Source organism: Ambystoma mexicanum, chromosome 3p, assembly GCF_040938575.1.
Source record: "Ambystoma mexicanum isolate Mex_15411 chromosome 3p, UKY_AmexF1_1, whole genome shotgun sequence".
In the NCBI taxonomy this organism is placed as follows: Eukaryota; Metazoa; Chordata; class Amphibia; order Caudata; family Ambystomatidae; genus Ambystoma; species Ambystoma mexicanum.
In genome coordinates this window covers 23540913-23562747 of record NC_090925.1, presented here as the reverse complement: position 1 = coordinate 23562747, position 21835 = coordinate 23540913, and the positions used below count along the sequence as shown (strand labels likewise).

At 48.8% G+C, this 21835-nt stretch overlaps 1 protein-coding gene across 4 annotated transcripts in view; it reads right to left on the bottom strand.

Moving 5' to 3' along the window:
• LOC138579460 (glyceraldehyde-3-phosphate dehydrogenase-like) overlaps positions 1-21835 on the bottom strand; it is a 1247463-nt gene that overhangs the window by 1008802 nt on the left and 216826 nt on the right. For 3 of the 4 annotated variants that reach the window (XM_069649792.1, XM_069649794.1, XM_069649793.1), the window contains one exon: positions 2324-2487. In XM_069649792.1, coding sequence (XP_069505893.1) covers positions 2324-2346 — 23 coding nt within the window. In that variant the 5' untranslated portion in view covers positions 2347-2487. Of the gene's footprint in view, positions 1-2323; positions 2488-21835 lie in introns of those variants that run through there. The other variant, XM_069649795.1, reaches the window with a different exon arrangement.

Sequence of the window (21835 nt, the reverse complement as noted above, 5' to 3'; positions counted from 1 at the left end):
AAGAACCCTCCAATTTTTAAGCGAACAGCGAGCTTTGTCGCGCGATGCATGGGTGCTGCAGGCAGTGGCGGGCTGCGATTAGAATTTGTGGGGAATCCCGTCCAGGACACAGACCCTCGCCATATACGCATGGCTGCGAGGAGGCCGCGTTATTGCACAGCGAGCTCCTCAATCTGGTAAACAAAAATGCACGCAGTAGAGCAGGATGTCCAAGGAGGACCAGGTTTCCTCAGCAACATGTTCCTCGTTCACAGGGTACGACCAGTCAAACTTGAAAAACCTCAACACGTGGCTAGTGTACAATCATTTCAAGATGGAGGGCACCCATCTAGTTCGCGACCTCCTAAGCACAGGAGACTGGTTGGCGCTTCTAGACCTCAAAGACACTTACCTCACGATTCCGATTGCACAGGAATTTCGGAGGTTTCTACGCTTTCACTGGAACGGGAAGACCTGGCGAATCACATGTCTGCCATTTGGCCTTGGCGCCGCTGCTTGGGCTTTCACCAAAGCGATGAAGCCAGTGGCAGCCGCCATTAAGAGAAAGGGGATACATATCATTATATATCTAGACGATATCCTCGTGCTAGGCCCAGACAAGAAGATTCTCAACGAGAACGTCCAATGGATCTTCTCGCTCTTGTCCTCGCTCAGATTTTTAGTGAACTTCGACAAGTCCCACTGGCGCCAGTTCAGAAGCTGGAATTTCTAGGGTTTTCAATAGATCCGGTCAGAGTAACGCTCAAGCTGCCAAAACACAAGGTGAGAGCAATAAAGAAGGAGCTAAAAGCAGTGATAGCGAAAGGAGTTATTTCGCTTCGGAGTCTGGGCAGAGGAGTGGGTCTGCTAGCAGCCTCGATTCAGGCGATATTTCCTGGACCGCTCCACTACCGAGCCCTCATGTGCCTCAAAATCAGACACCTGCAAGGAGGTGTAGGATACCATCAACTTGTGACCTTGGACCACGAAGCAGTCACAGAACTTCACTGGTGGCTTCAAAATATGGAGGCTTGACCTGGGAGGATTGGTCTGTATGAAAGAGGTCAGCCAGGCTAGGGCCTGAATAGTGATACCTAGGTTGTCACAGAGGTGAATGAGCAGGAAGGCATGTTGGCCGTATCAAAAGCAGAGGATAGCTCGAGGAGAATCAGGACAGGAGGAAGATTAGAGAGCAGGTTTTCACAGGTGTTCAGGAGAGCAGTTTCCGTGCTTCTGGCAGCTCTTAAGCCAGACTGGTGGTCGTGGAGACAATTAACAGATTCAGTATGCAGATTAAGCTGGAAAATGGCCAGCTTTTCCAGGAGTGAAATAGGAAAGTTTCTCAGCAAGGTTATCCTCCAATAGTGGCTGCTGGACGAGAACCGGTGCAAACATGGTAGATGGACTCCGACACTGTTTTAATTTACAGAACTGAGTATCGTCAACCTTCAATAATGATGTGCATGTGGTATAGAAACCAGTGAAAGGGGTTAGGCAGAAACATTTAGTTAAAAAAGGGTTGTTAAGGATTATCACCCGTGGTAAGAAAAAGCATTAGTCCCCCTTGAACAGCCTGTTCCTGCCAGCAATGTGGTTAAAGGGTTATTCTCATCTTCTCTATGCGATCCTAACAATAGGTCAGAAGACTCCTGGTAAGGACTTACTTATGAAGAGTTGAGCTAATTTCCAAGCGGTTGAGGAACCCTTGCTGAAGTCTATGAAGTGTTGAGATTTTCTCAGCCACCATTGCCTACGGACTACGTAGTGAAGCCATCTTTAGGAGGCAGGCATGTAGGGAAGATGAGAGAAGGAAAACCAGTGTGCCAGTGGTGCTACGGGCATCCGGAGATGGGGTATTGAAGCAAGGAGCAGGGAAAATCCCAGTGACCAGAAGAAAAATCATTGCGGGCCAAAGCCTGGTAGGACCTGCAGAACCCTCTGAGCAACCCCCTGATAAGGTCAAACAAACCACTGGCCTTACGCACCAAACAGTCACCTCAGTAGAAACCATGGTGCAGGGCTGATCTGACCCCACAGCGTTGCATCGGGAGGATGCTATTGTCTTAGACAACTTAGACACCTCATGAGTGTTAGGTACAGTGAAGAACAGACGATGGGGAGAAAGTGTTGTGCAAAGGGATGAGTCGGTCAAAGGTGTGCATGTGCATCCAGGCTTTGAGTACGTTTTATGAAAATGACTGCTGGGCAATGATTGAGTCACCTACCCAGGGGACAGATATTCCATACGTTTGGGGGATTGAGGAAAAGATTAAGGACTATGGCTCCTTTCCAAAATGTATTACATTTTTACAGACAAATTAAAATATTTTACTGTAATCTGTACCTGCATTCTTTCTTCTCTGCCATTCTGAATCTTAGTTCTTGTTAATATATCGTGTGAATGCGTCCCTCCTCTCAGTGGGTAACTGGTTCCAATTCCGCCGCTGGCCCCAGCAGGGCGGTGTCCCCGTGGCTCTGGTACCCGAACAAGGTTTCTCCAAGTACAACCTGGGTCGTGGACAAATCAGAGGTGTTATTTAGCAAATGTTGCTCCTAGTCTGCTTATTTCAAAATTAGGTTTCAGATTGTAAGCTACCTGTCAGTAAATGGGAAGAGGTGGGTATGCAGTTAAGACTTTTAGAACTGAGGAATACAGGAATAGTAGAGAAAACAACCATGCATGCAAAGGCAGTGATGAGACATCGATGGTGCAACTAGAAAGATGGAGGCAGGTAAAGGACAGGAAACAAGCCATGAAGGGAAACCACAGGAATGCAACATTATGAGGAAATGCAGAAAAGAGACAAGAACAGCAACAAACTATACAAGAAACAAAAGGAGGCATGTTGTTTGAAACTAACAACCTGCTCCATATCAACTTGGACACCACTTCTCATTTAATGGCTATGTTTTTTTATTAAACATTGCTATCTATTAAATGTATCTGATTTGTTCAAATTGAAGATTTGCATTTGGGCGAATCAGACATGCCAGTTAACATCTCTGATTTGCTCACGATTCTGTACACCTGTTTTTCAAAGCCTACAACAGAAACAAAGCTGGAGATGAGTGGAGTAGCTCCGAGATGCTCAGGTGAAACTGTGATTACAAAGAAATGTTTACATGCTCTGCAGAGATGGTCAAGCCACCTCCATATTTGCACCAGTTTTAGATACAATCAGATGTAATTTATTTATTTATTTGTATTTGTTAAGCGCGCAACAGCCCGTAGGCATCGTGGGGCTAGTTACAGACAATGAGGAAAGCTTAGTCACAGTAGAGGCACAAATACAGTTTACACAAGTTGAAGAATACAGTAGAGTCATATATACAATTTACACATGTTGGAGAGTACAATGAGATGGGATCAGTGTTAGTTGAAAAGTGTTGTTTTCAAGTTTCTCTGAAAAGCAGGGAGTGAGGTTTCAGCTCTGAGGGAGGAGGGGAGTGAGTTCCATAGCTTGGGAGCTAAGTAAGGGAAACCTAGCCCTCCTCCTTTGGTTCTGTTGATGTGTGGAATAATGAGTTGATTAGTGTAGCATGTTCTGATGGGTCGGGCTGAGGTGGATCTGGATAGTGTTTCTGACAGGTAAGAGGGTGCTGTGAGGTTGATGCATTTGTGGGCCGTAGTGAGATTTTAAATGTGATGCGGTCCTTAACTGGGAGCCAGTTAGCTGACTGTCTTGCTTGAGAGATGTGGTCTGTTCTTGGAATGCTTAATGCTGCTCTTAAGACATTGTTTTGAGCGACTTGGAGTTTGTTTAGGTTCTTTGTAGAGGTGCCTGCTAGGAGAGCATTTCAGTAATCCAATTTCGCACCTACGGTGGCTCTTGCTATTGAGAGGCGGCTGGACTTGGTTAGGAAGAGTTTTATGGCATTGATGAGTTTAGTGCTTAGGGCTGAAGCCGAGGCAATAGCATTGACTTGCTTATCCATGAACAGCGCAGCGTCAATGTGAACCCCTAGTGTTTTTACAGACGATAGAACGGGAATGATGGAGTTGTCAATGTTAAAGTCTGAGTAGAGGCTGTCAAGCTTGGATAGTGTGGACTTTTTTTTTTTTTTAAACTTTTATTTTTGTTGACAGAGGCAGATAGCATATACACATACATCGGAGCAGTAGCAACAAATATGGTACACATATACATGGATGCATGGACTAATGTACAAGAGTAAGGCAACAGGGGTCAATCAATAGCACATCATGAATCACCAAAAGTCTCAAACAGCTAACAGAGGGCTGAGAGGAGCCGCCCATCGAGGAAATGTCATTTAAGCTATTGAGGTAGCTGTTGAAGGCAGACCAAATATTATGGGGACGAGAACGGATCGGAAGCAAGCCCAGGAATTCTTCCTCGCAGTTTCGGGACCACGTGAGCAAATTCAGCAATTTCTGGTACGTAGGGGGGGTTGAGCTTTTCCAACTCTGTAAGATACACTTCTTGGCCACCACACAGCTCACATTACGGGACCTAATCTCATCCCTAGGCTCCCCAGGCCCCCACATCCCAAACAGGACCCCCATCGGGCCAGGATCGATAACAGAGTCAGTGATCGCAGACAATGTCTCTATAATCTTATACCAGAATGTGGCCAGCTCCGGACAAGTCCAAAACATGTGTAGGTGGTCGGCACCTTCCACGCTGCAGCGAGGACAAAGCCGTGGTTCAGAGCGTGCAAACCTCGAAATTTTACATGGAGTGTAGTATAACCTGTTGAGCAATTTATATTGTATGGTGCGGTAACGGAAGTTCAGGGACACCCTATTGGTATGAGAGCACATCTTTTCCCACAGTTGGTCAGTGAGTTCCACCTCCAGCTCAGAGGCCCAGTTCTCCCGGGCCCTGGATGGTAAGGGAGGAGTAGCAGTTAATAGAAGCTTATATAATGAAGAAACCACCCCTCGGGCACCACCCGAATTAGCAATGTAGGCAACCCCAGGGGAGTCCTGGGGTTCATTAGGAAAGTCGGGCCACGCATTGCGGAAAGCAGCGCAGAGCCTGTAGAACTGCAGTAGCTCCATAACGGAACCAGAGTGCCCCAGCTTCCACGTCTGCAGTGTAATAAACTGCCCTTCTGGATAAAAATCAGCGAGGGCACGGTATCCCAGAACCTCCCAGCGCCGCGCTAATGCGATATCGTGTGTGGGTTCCAGCCCGGGGAAGTTCCAGGCGGGGAGCCACTTGTTATATGAGTGTTGTTCGTCACAGGTTTCAAACAGCTGGCCCCAGGCCTGCACCGTGGTCCGGACCGGATCAATGGGTGAATCTGGCTCATACCGCTTGTTTAGAATCAAAGACATTACATTAGTGCCTGCCGCTGCCAGAACCTCCAGCTTGACATGAGGACGGGGTGGGGGCCCAGGGTACCATTATGATGCGAACTGTGCCTGTGATGTCGTCCAGTATCTTAGCAGGTCCGGGGCTGTGAAGCCCCCTCTGTCATAGGGCAGACACATGTCCGACCACTTCTTACGCACCGCTCCAGAATGCCATAGGAATTGTGCAAGCAATTTGTGCAGGTCCGCAAAGTATCTCCTACCTGGCCAAACGGGGACATTACCGAAAATGTATAATAACTTAGGGAGCAGGACCATTTTCACCAGTGAGAGTCTACCAGCTAGTGACAGGGGAAGGGCGCGCCAGCGCGCAATCTTGCCCTCAGCTTGCTCCGCCACAGCTCGATAGTTGTCTGCGAGTAATGTATCTCTGGTCAGGGACACCTGGACCCCCAAGTACCTAATCCCCTGCGGGGACCATCGAAGCTGGTACTCAGTAGTAGGCCGTATCGTGGAGCCCGTAAGGGGGAAAATCTCGGATTTGGTGTAGTTTATAGTGAACCCAGAATATGTACCTATACGGGTAATATCCCGTAAGATCGGGTCTAGATGGACAGCTGGTTCCCTCATGAACAGTAGCACATCATCCGCATAAAGCGAGACGATCTCCGGGGCATCCCTCAGCCTTATTCCTTTGCGAGCGTGCCGTTCCCTGATGTAATCAGCCATTGGCTCTATTGCCAGTGCGAATAAGATCGGGGAGAACGGGCATCCCCGTCGGGTGCCCCTAGAAAGAAAGAACAGCGCGGACGTCTGAGAGTTAACACGGACCTTTGCCACCGGGGAAGTGTACAGCAATTTAATATACGCTATCATGTTTGGCCCTACACCCATAGTCTCCAAAACCAACCAGATATACTTCCAAGACACCATATCAAAAGCCTTTTGGGCATCCAGCGTGACCGCCACTGCACGTGCACCCTGGTCAATGCGGGCCATGACATTGAGCAGCCTTCTAATATTGTGGGATGTAGACCTCCCAGGAACAAAACCTGATTGATCGTCATGCACCATGTAGGACATGACCGGGAGAAAGCGGCTGGCAATCACTTTGGCAAAGATTTTAGTGTCCAAATTCATTAATGAGAGGGGCCTGTCAAATCCACACTCATCAGCAGGTTTCCCAGGTTTGAGCAGGACTGTAATGACGGCCTCACGCAATGTCGGAGGAAGGGCGCCCAGCCGGAGCGACTCGTTCCAAACTTCCAGCAACCTGGGGGCCAGAATTGCCACATGTTCCTGATAAAGCTCTGCCGTCAGCCCATCTGGACCAGGTGCTTTACCCTTGGGGAAATTGGATATTGCCTCAACTATTTCATCCAGCAGTATGGGGGAGTCTAATTGGTCTCTGGTTGCAGGGGAGATGATTGTCGTGGGGATCTGCTCGAGGAGGGCACGCATTTGGGACTCGCTATGTTCAGGGGGCTGGGAGTGGAGATCAGTGTAGAAGTCCGCAAAAATTTCCAGGATTTGTTGATCGGACCAACGTTCCGATCCCAGACTGTCCTTAACACTGGTGATCTGTGTTTGACCCCATTCGCCCCTAGCCAGTGTCCTGCCAGGCCTGCCCCCTTCTCCATATTTGCGAGCCGCCTGTGGGCGACTGAAGTATTGAACTTTCCTGGTAGCTTGTTCATTAAAGAATCTGAGCTCCTCACCAATTCGAGAAAGGGTGGTCGGGTCAACAGATGTAGGGTGCACGCTCTCTAGGTCGCGTAGTTTGGCTTCCGAGCGAGCAAGGGCCGCTCTTATAGCTTTAAGTACTCCCGCCTCCCTCGATATGGACATTCCCCTGATGAAGACTTTGAAGGCCTCCCAATGGACCCCCAGAGAAGTGGACTGGGACGAGTTAAGCTCAAAGTAGGACTGTATGTCAGCAAGAATCTCCGCCTTGAATACTATGTCCTGCAGGGCCAAGGATTTGAAGCGCCATGAGTTGATTGTGGGGGCAGGGACTCCTAAATCTACAGACAACTGGATAGGTGAATGATCCGATCAGGTACGTGCCAAGATCCGAGTCTCAACCACCCTCCCCAGGAGCGTACTAGACAAAAGGAACATATCTATTCTTGAGGAGCTGTCATGCACGGAGGAATAGTGAGTGTATTCACTCGTCTGTGGATGCATTACCCGCCACGCGTCTCGAATGTCAAGCGTCGCGCTGTGCACTAGGAGTCTACGCGCCGCACTAGAAAGCACTCTGGGAGCAATGCCTGTTCTGTCCAATGTAGTGTCTAAGATAAAGTTCATGTCCCCACCCCAAATGATCTGCACTCCCACATATTCCAATAATATGGTTACCACGCGGTCAACAAAGTCAGGAGAGTCCACATTAGGGCCATACTTGTTAACCAGCAAGTATTCCCTGTTAGCTATTGCGCAATGCAGGATAACATATCTCCCCTCCGAGTCTATATAGTTCTTATGGAGTACAAACTTGAGTGACCTGTGGATCATTGTCAATACCCCTCTGGCGCGCGTCGAGTAGGAGGTGAAATATCCATTCGGACCCCGCGACGGAGCCATGCATCTAGCCAAACGGCCCTCAGAGTGCGTTTCCTGGAGGAGTAAAATTTTACAGCCATGCCTATTGGCGACATTTCAGAAAACTAGGGTACATCCCACAACCTCTGTCAAAACTTAGCCAGTGATTTAAGGAAGCCCCCGCATGGGTGCCCCGATGTCACGCGTTCTGCCAATCCCCCCCTGTCATTTAGAATACAGTCCCACAGTTCCCCAACATTACCACCCTCCACCCTCACTGCCCACCCCCAACTTGCAGTGGAAATTATCCCCCCCCCAAAAACATGTGCCACCACCCGAACCATTGCAGGTGCCACCCAATAAATCGACACTCCCTAGGCAAGGGAGGCCGGAGGACACTATCCGACGGGGATATGCCCATACGCTGGCCCAACTGGGGCCAGCCAGCAATAATATCAAACCAAACATAAACTTGCAATCGCAGTGAGGTGTGCTGTTGCCGTGCGGTCGGCCTCTTGAGCATCGTATAGGACGGCAAGAGCCGTCAGGTCAGGTTCTGCGGTAAACGGATCACAGGTCAGGTCACAAATTCAACAATTCACAGATGGAATCAGATGGCAGGGATGAAGTAGCAAGTGGTCTCGGTCAATTCCGTGCTCTGTACGAAGAACGAAGATTAATGTCCAAGGGATCAGGGGTAAGCCCCATGTCGGGCGACCTGTCACAGGATGTCGATTGCTGGGGTTGCAGTACAGTATTGCCATTGACACATTCCAGTTGGGAAAAGGTAAAAACTAGATAGATCAGGCCGCTTTTAGGGTATGATATGTGAGGTCAGTCCTCGCCGCCGCAATCACAGTCTGGAGCATGGAGCGGGATGTGTGCTTCGATAAATTTCACCGCCTCTTCAGGTACAGTAAATAAATAGAGTTTGCCATTGTGTGTAATCTTAAGCCATGCAGGGAACAGGATAGCCTATGGTACTTTTCGTTCCTGAAGCAGTTTCTTGACCCCAAGGAATTGGCGCCTCTCCTGTTGCAGTCAGGGAAAATCGTAATGGTATTGGCCCCCAGCCGCAGGTCCCCCTTTTCACGCGCCAGCCGAAGGATGAGATCCCTATCACGGTAGATTAGGATCCTAACTATGATAGGCCTCGGGATGTCGCCTGGTCTGGGGCGTGGTGAGAGGGCGCGATGGGCTCGCTCCACTGTGAAATAAGGTGAGAGATCCGGGTTGCCAAGCAGTTCCCTGAGCAAAGTCTCAATTGCATCCTCCATGCGGGGCATTTTCAGGGACCCCTATAATTCGTAGGTTATTTCTACGGGACCGCGATTCCAAGTCGTCACATTTTGCCTTCACTGTTTTCATGTCGCGTGTTAAGGAGGCAACTGTATTCTGCAGGACCTGTACGTCGTCTTCAGTCGTGGATATTCTACTCTCTGCATCTGTGATTCTGGTGGCCGCCTGGTCCACACGCGTTTTCAAAGAGGCAACATTGGCGTTAAAGTCATCCAGTTTTTCATGGAATGACGCAAAGTTTTTTGCCATACTCTCCATCAGGGTGGTCAAGTCAGGGGCCATCGCACAAGGATGAGGGTCAGGATCAGATTCCTCCGGCAGAGATGAGGAGGGGCCAGATTCCGTTCGCGGGACTGTCCTAGCGAATTTGTCCATGGCCCCCCCCTTTGAGTTCCCTCTGGGTTTGTTGGGCATCACTGGCGCTGCTTCAGGCGGCCCGGGTTCGCGGGCGGTATAGACGAGGAATGTAGGACCGGCCGCTGGTCGAATCCAAGCTTTGCACCCGTGGCAACGGTCTAATCAGGGCGCAGGCGTAGCACAAGTTGGGGGGCCGAGATGAGCGAGAGCCAGCAGAGCCAGGCAACAGGCACAGCCACACATGCAGTGACCCTAGCGAAATGTGCAGCCGCCAGAGTTCAAATGTTGACCCCCTCAGCAGATCAAGGGGCAAGGTGCCGGCCCCACGGTGCAGGAGCTCCAATGGCACAGGTAGAGAGGTGGAGGTTACCTCCCTGCCAGTCAAGGAGTTCCACACCCCCAGCTCCCTCCCACGGGGGGGGGGATGTCACTGCGCAGTTCGCCACCCCCGCGGCCAGGTCCAGCAAAGTAAGCAGCAGGCAGAGTCTCCTGTGGCCCCCACTGTTGCGGATGGTGAGGGTAGCTCTCAGGGCAGGGCGGGCAGCCCCTCAGGACTGGGGGGCCTCTCGGGATCGCAGAGCAGGACTATAGGGGCCAGAGTGGGGGCACTGCCGGTGGCACGAAGCTGACACCCCCCCCCCCCCCTTGAACCTCACCTGGCCGCCGCGTCCACAGTGGAGCCAGGCACCAGCCCGGCCGCCTCACGTCCCAGTGAATTCAAGGCCTCATAGAAGGCGGGGCGCGCTCCAGCGCAAGCCCCGCAGGCGTCCTCCTGCGCCGCAGCGCACTCCAGGGGGGCCCGCCGCAGGGGATGAAGGGGTCACGGCCCAGCGATGACAGAGCCTCATAGAATGCAGGGCGCGCTCCAGCGCCGGCCACGCAGGCGTCCTCCCGCGCCGCTCCGCACTCCGGAGGGGGTCCGCCGCAGCGGATGAAGGGGTCACGGCCCAGCGATGACAGAGCCTCATAGAAAGCAGGGCACGCTCCAGCGCCGGCCCCGCAGGCGTCTTCCCGCGCCGCAGGTCACTCCAGGGGGGGGCCCGCTGCAGGAGGCGAAGGGACCACGGCCCAGCGATGTCAAGCCTCATAGAAGGCGGGGGCGTGGTCCGGCGCAGGCCCCGCAGGCGTCCTCCCGCGCTGCACCGCACTCCGGGGGGGCCTGCCGCAGCAGATGAAGGGGCACGGCCGAGCCGCCGGCCCCAGGCACACGCCGCAGTCTCCCAGTGGAGACACTCCACGCAGGCGGGGGTCTCCGCGGCCACCGGCCGCCGCTGCAGAGAGCCGGTAAGAAGGAGGAGGCAATGGGCCGGCGGCGTCCACAGGGCCCTGCAGGCCACCCGCCAGCTGGGCGAGGAGCCCCGTTCACAGGCTTCCCCCGGCCGATTCGGGCGAAAAACGGAGCTACGAAGGCAGCTGGAACACAGTCGCAAAGCCTCCTAGGATAGAACTGCAAAGTTGTAGTGGACCGCAGATGCAGTCGGATTTTCAGCACAGCCACACGGAGCTCCAAAACTAAGCAGTGATCTTGGGCTGCTCAAGAGCACCACCCTCGGATAGTGTGGACTTTTGACCAAGGATAAGGATCTCTGTCTTGTCTCCATTAAGACAGAGGCCATTTTCAGCCATCCAAACTTGAATGGTGGCATAGATTTGTTGTAGTGCTGCTGCCTCTATGTCATGGGAGCCGGTTAAAGGTAGACGTACTTGGGTATCGTCTGCATAGTTGGTATATGCAATCAAAGAGCGTCCAGTTTATCAAAAAGGAGCTTAGTGAAGAGGTTGTGTAGTGTAGGAACAGTGCATGAGCCTTGTGGGACACCGCAGTGAATGGTTGTCGGTGCTGCATTGGCAATGTTCGAGAAAACTTTCATTGCTCGGCCTTCTACGAAGCAAGCGATCCGGGAAGTCGCTTGATTGGAGAATTGGGCTGCTTGCGTGAGGTGAGTAGTGAGTGTTTTGTGGTCTACCAGGTTGAAGGCAGCCGAGAGGTCTAGGAGGAGGAGGGCAGGCTTACCTTCATGCATAATTTGGGTTATTTGGTTTTTTAGGTCTAATAAGGCCGTTTCTGTGCCGTGCCCTTTGCAGAACCCCGACTGTCTTTCTCAGAATAGAATTGGTCTCTAGGTATAGTTGAATCTGGCTGTGAGCCGCTTTGTCCAGTATTTTTAATAGAAACAGGACTGTAGTTATAGGCCGGTAGTTTTTGGGTTGGGCAGGGTCAAGGGAGGGTTTTTTCAGGAGGGGTCGTACCCATGCCTCTTTGAGACTGCCAGGAACTATGCCCGTCTTGAATGAGGAGTTGATAAACAGTGCGAGGAACGAGGCAAGGTCTTTAGGACAATCTTTTATGATCTTGGGGGGGCAGATGTCTCCCTTACACGTGGACGGTTTGAGGTGTTTGAGAAGGTCTATGACTTCAGGTTCAGTAATGTCCTTAAAGGAGAATTTAGGGAGATGGTGTTCTTTGTGTTTGGGCGGGGTGTGAGGTAATTTATTCTGGCTTAGTAAAGCTTTGTGATGAGCCTGTATTTTGTTTTGGAGGAGGTCAGTTTTGTTCAGCATTGCAGCTTGAATGCTTGCGCACCAAGCTTCGTCCTTGATGATTTCATCAGTGCTGGTCAGGGATGTGGTGAGTTCCTTAAAGATGGTGAATAGTTCTTCAGTTTGTGAGTTAGCATTTGTTATTCGTAGATTGGAATCATTTGATTTTGCAGTGAAGATGGCTTGTTTATACTGCAGAAGAACAAGTTACTCCTTACCTGATGTTCCTCTGACATATTCCTTATCTATGATATTTGTATCTCCAGCTTGCTGGCCTCGGAATCATTTTTTCCCAGTAGAGGGCGCTGTGCGTCAATGTCCGTCGAGTAGGTGTTCCTCGACAGCCACCGTATCGCTGCCGATGTCATCATGCCTATAAATGGCCACGCGCAGCGTCCGTTGCTCAGTTCCGTTTTGTAGAGTAAGGTAGTTATTGCATGAATGGTTACTACCCTTGAAGGAGCATAAGCTGCAACCACAAGGGAAATGTTACTGCGGGGATGGATGGGAGGGGCGATAAAGAATACGTCGGAGGAACATCCCATCGAAAGAACGTTACAAGGTAAGGAGTAACTTGTTCTTCGAAGGGATTGTGTCCTCCGACGTATTCCTTATCTATGATAGACTCCCATAGCAGTGGTATGTGATTGGAGGAGGGAGTAAGAGATGCCATATTACTCTTTAAGAATGAACAGAGTGTAGCACAGCTTTGCCAAATGTAGTCTCTTGACTAGAGGAGGAATCCAGGCTATAAAATTTGGTAAAGGTATGTGCGGACGACCATGTGGCAGCCGGACATATGTCTCTAATTGGTACCCCTCTTTGAAGAGCTGAGGAGGCTGCGATACCCCTGGTCGAATGAGCCCTTAAATTTTGAGGGGGCTCTTTCCCTGCCAGATTGTAGCATTCCAGAATGGCTAAAATAATCCATCTAGAGATGGTTTGTTTGGTTATTGGTAATCCCAACTTATGTCCTGCGTAACCTACAAAGAGTTGGTCTGCTTGTCTAATCTTAGCAAGTCTACTGATATAAAAACTCAAGGCTCGCTTAGGGTCCAGCCTGTGTAGTCTCTCTTCCTCTTTCCCCGGATGGGGAGGAAGATAGAATGAAGGTAAAGTAAACTTCTGAGTAATGTGAAATTCAGAAACTACCTTTGGGAGGAAATTAGGCTTCACCTGTAGGACAATTTTGTCCTTGTGGAAGATTGTATGTGGGGGTTTACAGGAGAGAGCTTGTAGCTCGCTCACCCTCCTAGCAGATGTTAGTGCTACCAAAGGACAGTTTTAAGCGTGAGAAATCTCAGCGCGCAAGAGTGAAGTGGTTCGAATGGAGTGCCCATTAAGAAGTTTAAGAGTAAATTTAAGTCCCATAAGGGAACCTGGAATGGTTTTGGAGGGTAAACATTAGTTAGTCCCTTGAGAAATTGTACCACTAGAGGAAGTTTGAAATACGATGGTTCCTCCGCAGTGCGCTTGAAGATAGAAAGCGCTGCGAGATAGCCTTTTACAGTGCCCACTTCAAGGCCTGAGTTTGCTAAGTAGAGTAGAAACGATAACACCGTTGGTGTACAACATGAAAAAGGGTCGATATTCTCTTCCCTACACCAGCTGGAAAATGTGTTCCAACGGCAGTGGTATAAAGACTTTGTTGCCGCTCTTCTGGCCGAAAGCAACACCTCCATGACGTCGTCAGGGAGATCCCAATCCTTGTACCTCAACCTTTCAGAAGCCAAGCGTGAAAGTTGAGGGTTCTGGTGTCTGGATGGAGAACCTGACCTCCCTTCTGCGAGAGAAGATTCTCTCTGAGTGGAAGACGGATTGGAGGACAGATGGACATATCTAGAAGGTTCGGGTACCACGTTCTCCTGGCCCAATCCGGGGCAATTAGGATCATGGTCTTCCGGAAACTTCTCAACCTCCTGATCATTTGAGGAATAACAGGAACTGGAGGGAACGCGTAAAGGAGTGGAAACTTCCAGTCCACTACGAACACATCTCCTAGAGCTCCTCTCGGGGGGAAATTCCCTTGAACAGAACAGATCGCACTTCTTGTTGTTGCTTGTGGCGAACAGATCCACCTGAGGGATTCCCCAAAGGGTGAAGATCTCTTGAAGGACTTCCCTGAGCTAGCTCCCACTCGTGGGAGACTGCTCTGCCTGCTCAGAGCGTCCGCTGTCAAGTTCTTCTCTCCGGCTAGGTGGACAGCCGATAGAGAGATTCCTTCTTGGATAGCCCAAAACCAGAGCTGCATCGCCTCTCTGCACAGTGGCAGTGATCCTACGCCTCCTCTTTTGTTGAGGTAGTGCATGGCCACCGTGTTGTCTGTCATTATCAGGACATTTCTCCCCTGTACTGATGGCAGAAAAGCTTTCAGCGCTAGTCTGATTGCTCTCAGCTCTAATAGGTTGATGTGTAGTCTGGACTCCGATGGAGACCAACGACCGCTGATGGTCAAGTCGTTGGCATGGGCTCCCCACCCCGTGAGCGAGGCGTCTGTGACTACTGTTATCTCCGGCCATGGTTGCCAAAACAGTTCTCCTTTCAAGATGTTCTCTGGATAGGCCCACCATTGAAGGTCGCGGGCTACCTAGTCCGGAATCCGGAGGAGATCTGTCATTCTCCCTGAGAATTGCGACCACTGACTTCTCAGTGCCCACTGAAGAGATCTCATTCTCAGCCGAGCCTCTGGCACAAGGAAGATGCAGGATGCCATGAGGCCTAGCAACCTCAAAAAGTCGAAGGCTGGGAGACGTTGGGCATTTTGAAACTTGGTGACCATCTGTAGAATATCTTGAGCCCTCACCTCTGGTGGCGAGGCTTTTCCCAGGTAAGTGTCCAGGACCGCTCCAATGAGGAAGGAAGTGGCAGACATAATCTAGCTGGGCCTGGGCCTGTTCCGAAGATACAGCCCTGATCAGCCAGTCATCCAGGTAGGGGTAGATGTGGATCCCTTCCCTCCTTAGACTCACCGCCACTACCGACATCAGCTTGGTGAAGACCCTCGGGGCGGAGGTCAGCCCAAATGGCAGAACTCGAAATTGATAATGAGAGTTGCCAATTGCGAACCTCAGGTATTTCCTGTGTTTGAGATGGATTGGCACATGGAAATAAGCATCCTGAAGGTCCAGAGATACCAGCCAGTCCTGGAGCTGGAGGGCCTGAAGGATCTGAGAGAGTTACCATCTTGAACTTGTCCTTCCTGAGGAACTTGTTCAATTCTCGCAAGTCCAGGATGGGTCTCAGTCCTCCGTCCTTCTTTGGTATGAGAAAGTTGGGGGGAGTACCAGCCCTTGTTCCTGTCCGCTACAGGTACCGGTTCTATGGCACCTTTCTCTAGCAGGTCTATAATCTCCTGCAAGAGGAGCGGATCTGGAACTTTTAGAGAGCTGTTCCCCGGTGGATGACTCTGAGGAATGTGTAGAAAGGGTAGGCAGTAACCTTGGGCAACTGTTTCCAATGCCCAAGCATCTGACGTTATAGCATGCCATTCCGTCAGATGGTGAGTTAACCTGCCCCCTACAGGTGTATTGTGTGGAAAGGTCTCAGAGTGGTTTGGGGGCGGCTGATGCAGATGCCGAGGGTAAAGAGGCACCTGCTGCTGCTGCGGCCTTAGTACTTTTGACCCGTCCACCTCGGGTGGATCTCCTTTGGCCTCTTTGAGCCGGCTGTCCTCTGCCTTTCCCGAATGTGGAATAATAGCGAAAGGACTTTCCTCTTCCAGAGGTTCCTGAGGGGGCGAAAAGAAGGTTGGCGGATAGCAGCTCCTAAAGATTTTGCTGCTGCTTTAGAAGTCTGTAACTTTTCCAAACTGTCATCAGCCTTTTTCCCGAATAATGAAGAGCCGTCAAAGGGCATATTCAAAAGTCTGGCCTGTACATCTGGAGCAAAGCCCGACTTTCGCAACCACGCATGCCTGCGGATTGTTGTACTTGCCGCCATGGCCCTGCTGATACTGTCCGTGGAATCGATGCCTGTTTGAAGTGATTCGCACATGGCATCTTTGCCATCTTGAATGATGTTAAGGAAGGCTTCCTTCTCCTCTCCATCGGGTGTGCAGTCAGCCGCTGATGAAGCACACTCCCATAAAGTGTGACTGAACCTGGCGAGCGTACAGGTGGCGTTGATGGACTTCAACGCCATACTACAGGCAGAGAAGACTTCTTTGCCACAGAGTCGTACCTCTTGTCATCCCTATCCTGTGGGACAGTAGGGTAAGCAGTCCTACTGCTGGATGAAGTTGCCGCTTGAACCACCAGGCTCTCTGGGGTCGGGTGTTTTGACAGGTATTCAGGGTCAGTAGCCGCTACCCTATACTTTGTCGACAGTCTTTTATTGACTGCTGGAATAACTTCGGGAGTTGCCCAATTGGATGCAATTTTTCTTTGTAGTGCTGCATGGAAGGGGACCACCGGGTCCTCCTGTGGGCCTTTGTCCAATATATCCGTTAGATCATCCTGTTGGAAAACAGGTGAAGGCGCAGACCGACTCATAAACTCAATTATTCTTGCCATCAGGGTTCTATATGGTGTTTCGGCATGTTCCCCTGGGTCTGGCTTTACAAATTCCACTTCTGGGGAAGTGTCATGTCCACTTGCCTCATGAAGTGACTCCTCTAGTTCCTTCAGCCTTCTTTCTTCAGAGGTGAAATCCTCTGCAGCAGGGAGTGTGGATCTCTGTAAACCAAAAGTTTCTTGGTCAGAGTCTTCCCTTTCTTCATAAATTGAAGAAAGACCAGGGTATTCTGATCTCTGAAATGGAGTAAAGCCCATCTCTAGGGCCGAAGGAGCCAAACTCGTCGTTATTGGACGAGAAAATGTCGAAGTCGTCGACGCCGATGTAACCGGCTTCGACAGCGCCGAAAATGGCGTCGAAAAAACTGGAAGGGGTCTCGAAGAACTCGAGAGGATCGGGATCCTACTCGAGGGCATCGACGGCGGTCTCGGCGTCGTGCCGGAGACCCTTGAAAACACTGTTGGCTGTGGAGCCTTGGTCCTCTCTTTCAACGGCGTCGACGATGGCGTCGAGTCGATCGACCAATGCGTCGAGGAACCCTTCGACAACGGCATCGATGGCGCCGACCCGTGCGTCGAAGGAACCTTTGACGACGGCGTCGAAGACGGCGCCTTCTTACCCGATGGCTCATGGCGCTCTCGGGGAGAATGTTTCACCGGGTGCTGCGACTCGCAGCGTTTTGATTTTTAGGGTTTTTCACCCGGGATATCACCCTCAGCTGTCTTCGAGGGGGTCGAGGCCGCGTTCTCGAAGACGCTTAACATTTTCTTTCTGAATTCCTCCCACTCAGCTTGAGAACTGTTTGGTGGGACAGGAAACTCTTTCAGGGGACACCGAAGACGACGAGGAATGGGACCTTCGACGTCTCTTTTTTGAGTGTCTAGATCTCGACGAATGGTGGGAGCTGCTTCGAGATCTAGAATGGGAGTGTTTTCGACGGCGAGGAGACGAATGCCTCGACTCAGCCGATGACACCTTCGAGGAGGATTTGGCTGACTTACCTCTCTCGAGCTTCCCCTTTCGCTCCTTCATGGCTTTCGCCGTCATGGACATGCAGTCCTCACACTCCGAACAATAGTGCTCGGACCCCAAGCACCTTAAACAGACCCTGTGTGGATCCGTTATTGACATTTTTTTACCGCAGTCTCGACATTTCTTGAAGCCGGATCGCGGCGTCGTCGGTTCTGATGAAGAAGCCATCGAGAACGATAAGGAATATTCGTCGAAATATATTTAGATAAACCTGACTGAACTGAGCAACAATGTTCCGAGGTCCCACGAAGCGCGGAAAAACGGAACTGAGCAACAGACGCAGCGCGTGGCAATTTAAGGGCATGGTGACATCGGCGCCGATACGGTGGCCGTCGAGGGACATCGACTCGGTGGACGTCGACGCGCAGCGCCCTCTACAGAAAAAATTTCCGAGGCCAGCAAGCTGGAAACGTATTATCAAAGATAAGGAATACGTCGGAGGACACAATCCCTTCGAAATAGTTTGTTTAGAAGGCAGGTGAAGTTTGTCAGGACACGCACACAAAGTTTTTAAGGGGTTGGGTTGACAAGAATTGTACTGATAATAGAGACATACTTATTTTACAAAGGAAACTCTTTCAGCTTTACATTACAGATGGACAACGAGGGACCTGTATGCCTCAGAAAATTGATATCGAACCCCACGAGGAGAGAGAGAAGTCACTGAGGAACCCAATTGCATAACCGAATTTGGGGTTTAGGGGGGTGCACAGCTATTTCTTACTACGATAATTTGTGTATCAGACTTCAGGGTATCTATCTTCCAAAATTTAATGAGTATCCAACTATTGTTTCAGGTGCAGACGGGCTGACGTCACAAGGCCACTTGGGACATAAATAAAATTGTACAAACCAGAACTGTGTATTACTACCCAGTAAGCCCAAATGCACTCCTAGTGGAACCTAAGTTCCAGTTTTGATTTGTTAATACTCGAATAAACTTTAGCCTTAGGGGCTTGGATTTGTACTTATAAATTCATGAATTCTCTTACTGAATAAAAATGGTTATTTTGTATAATTTGCAGCAAACCTTTAAATGAACAGTATGTATTTCACTAGAACCAGTACACAGATCAATAGTTGGAGAATCATTTCATTTTAATTCTCAAATCTTAAACACTATCAAATTTCCAAAACGATTGTCTATTACAACAATACATCAAAACATCAAGCATATAGTGAGCATGACAATAAGAACACAATTGTTCTGATTTTTACAGAACCTATTAGAAACATTTGTCTCATGGAGTGGTCAACTCCCTCCAGGGAAGCCCTTTATGAATTTAACAAATGACCAACGCGTTTCGGATCAAAGATCCATCTTCAGGGTAGGGGCTTCACTGTTCCTATACACAGTGAGCTACAATAGGTGGTAGTTTCCTTAATTCTGATCCTGTGGGGAATTCAAATGGACATTTATTTTAATAATTGCTTATAATATAGTGAAGCTAAAAGAGAGTGAGGTTGTACTGCAGCTGTGCCACTCCCTCTCAAACCAAACGTAGATAAATTGAAGGGATGATCAATGATTCTAAGTGTTGTAGAAATTAGAATTATAGTGCTTCACAGGAAAGAGCTTTAAAAGGACGATTCATGTTTATGAATTTAGAATGTCTTAAATGTTAGAAGGCTTGTTAAGTAGTACATGCTAAGTATATCTTACTAAAAAACTAGACTCGAATTGGACCAGGTATCAAAATATGACAAAAAGTAGGGTGATCCACTATTTTGTGGGGTCCAGCATTTTGTAATGTGGGCAGCTATTTTGGGTTTTGAGACAGGGTCAGGCACTTTCAAATGAATACTGAAGCATATGTATAACCAGGAGGGGACAAAGGAATAGGAGGTTCCCTGAACAATATCCCGGCCAGATCTCTGCACTCTGGCAAATGAGTGAGGGCAGTGAATTAAACGAGGGCATTTTTAAGATAATACATTTGCCAAACCATACTTTAACCGCTACCCTACACTAAGTACTAAGTTTGGGTCTTAACTTTTGTCCAAATGCAAAAAATTATTATGTAGAGACCAGAATAGATCTGGATCATTTCATCCGTAAGGTACGACTCAAGAAATTCTTTGCAACTAGCAGTTGGCACCAATGCAAAAAGGAGGCACAAACAGGAAGAACATAAATTGAAATTAGAGAATTGGACATATTGTCAGATCTTATGGAACTCGAAAGAGGCACAGACATGGGAGGAGTAACTCAGCCCATCGATCTTACAGAAGTAGGAATCAACACAGATTGGAGGGCAAAAAAGCAGTTTGAAATCAAAATCTAGATATAATCCAACCACCAATGTTGGAAGCAACATCGAGGTGTTTCAAAGTCTAGTGATTGATGACCTAAAAAGTTTATGCAGAAGAAAAAAAAATCTAATACTCAAAGACAACCTAACACTCAATGAGAGACTAGCCCTGAAAGAACTCCAGGTGTTGAAGAACTGCATAATAAAACCCTCAGATAAGGGCACAATATAGTCTTACTCAACAGAAACAAATACATCAAGGAGGTGTACAAACAACTGAACGATACAAGCTGCTATATGAAATTAAATACCAATCCCATGAAAGAATTAGAACAGACAGTGAAATTATTCCTTGACAAATGGGAACAAAAGGGCATCATTTCTGAAGAGACTTCCAAATGTTTGTGGATCAGTCATGCCATAACACCCACCATATATTTTTTACCAAAAGTTCATAAGAATCTCAAAAAACTACCTGGGAGACCCATAGTCTGTCTCATAGGTTCGGCATTGGAAAATCTCATAGGTTTGGCATTGGAAAATGTGTGCAAAATTGAAGATATCCCTTGGGAAGCAGAATACTTAATGGCAACGATGGATGTTGTTTCTTTGTACACATCCATCGGACATGAGGATGGTTAAAGAGCGTGCTTACACTATTTGAACACTAAATCTAGGTAATTCAATGAACACACTGAAATGGTGATGGAAATTATCGATCTATGCTTAACAAACAATGTCTTCCTCTTTAACGATGAATATTTTAGACAGGTCCAAGGGACCGCGATGGGCACAACATTCGCGCCCTCGTATGCCAACCTCATGATGGGAGCATGGGAGGCTGAGGCTCAGATACATTGATGATCTGTTCATTATCTGGAAGGGTAATGCAAAGGGCTGGTTGGAGTATGTCAAATAATTTAATAAAAATTCCAAAAACCTAAGATTCACAGAAGCTCGCAGCAGGACCCTAATCACCTTCTTAGATGTGAATGTAAGAATAGTCGATGACAAAATCACGTGTGAACTGCATAGGAAAAAGGTTGGCTCTAACACACCACTACATGCACTCAGCAGACACCCAAAAAGTAGTCTGATTTGGAGTGTCCCCTATGGTGAATTCGTGAGACTAAGAAGGAATAACACCACCTTAGAATCATATGACAAAGAGAGCACGATCACGGCCGCGGGTTTCCAACGACAGATGTATCCTAAAAGAGTCATTGAAAGAGCTTTTCTGAAAGCAAGACAACTAGAAAGACAGACTTTACTGACTAGCTGTCACAATAAAGAGGAACCAGAGGGAGAATAAAACAATATAAGGGTCATCCTCACGTTCAACAGACAAGCAAAACAATCAGACACATTCTGCAAAAACATTGGAGCATCTTATTAGCAGACCCTGACCTGGCAAAAAGCCTTAAAAGCCACCCACAAATAAGTTTCAGAAGAAATAGATCTTTCAAAGACATCCTGGTCCAGAGTTTTATGGCCAAAGAAGAAGCAAAGATACAAACAAACTGGTTGACTACGAAAATGAAGGGGTTTCACAAATGCACACGGTGCAACATTTGCAAATATGCGACTAACTAAAGTATTCACACATCCGGTGACAGGACAAACAGTTGGGATTTCACAATGGATCACATGTGAAACCGATCATGTGGTATATGCCCTCACCTGTGCTTGCCAGAAATGGTATATTGGCAGCACGAAGTGTAAATTAAAAATTCGCATACAACAGCATGTGCGTGCAATTCTTCACAACGATGCAAATTAGCCAATGGTGAAAAACTTCTCCGATTGTCACCAAAACAACATAGACAGTTTCAGATTCTTTGGGATACACAAAGTAGAAATGGGCCGGAGGGGAGGAGACAAGGAGAAACTGTTAAGACAAAAAGAAACCTGTTGTATCCTCCACTTTGAAAGCAAACAACAGACACAATATCGACGAGTTATATACTTTTTTGGGGTGCTAGAAAACTCCCATGGTCCCCCCAACATAATTTATTGTGAGGAAAAGTGGCTAAGAACAATT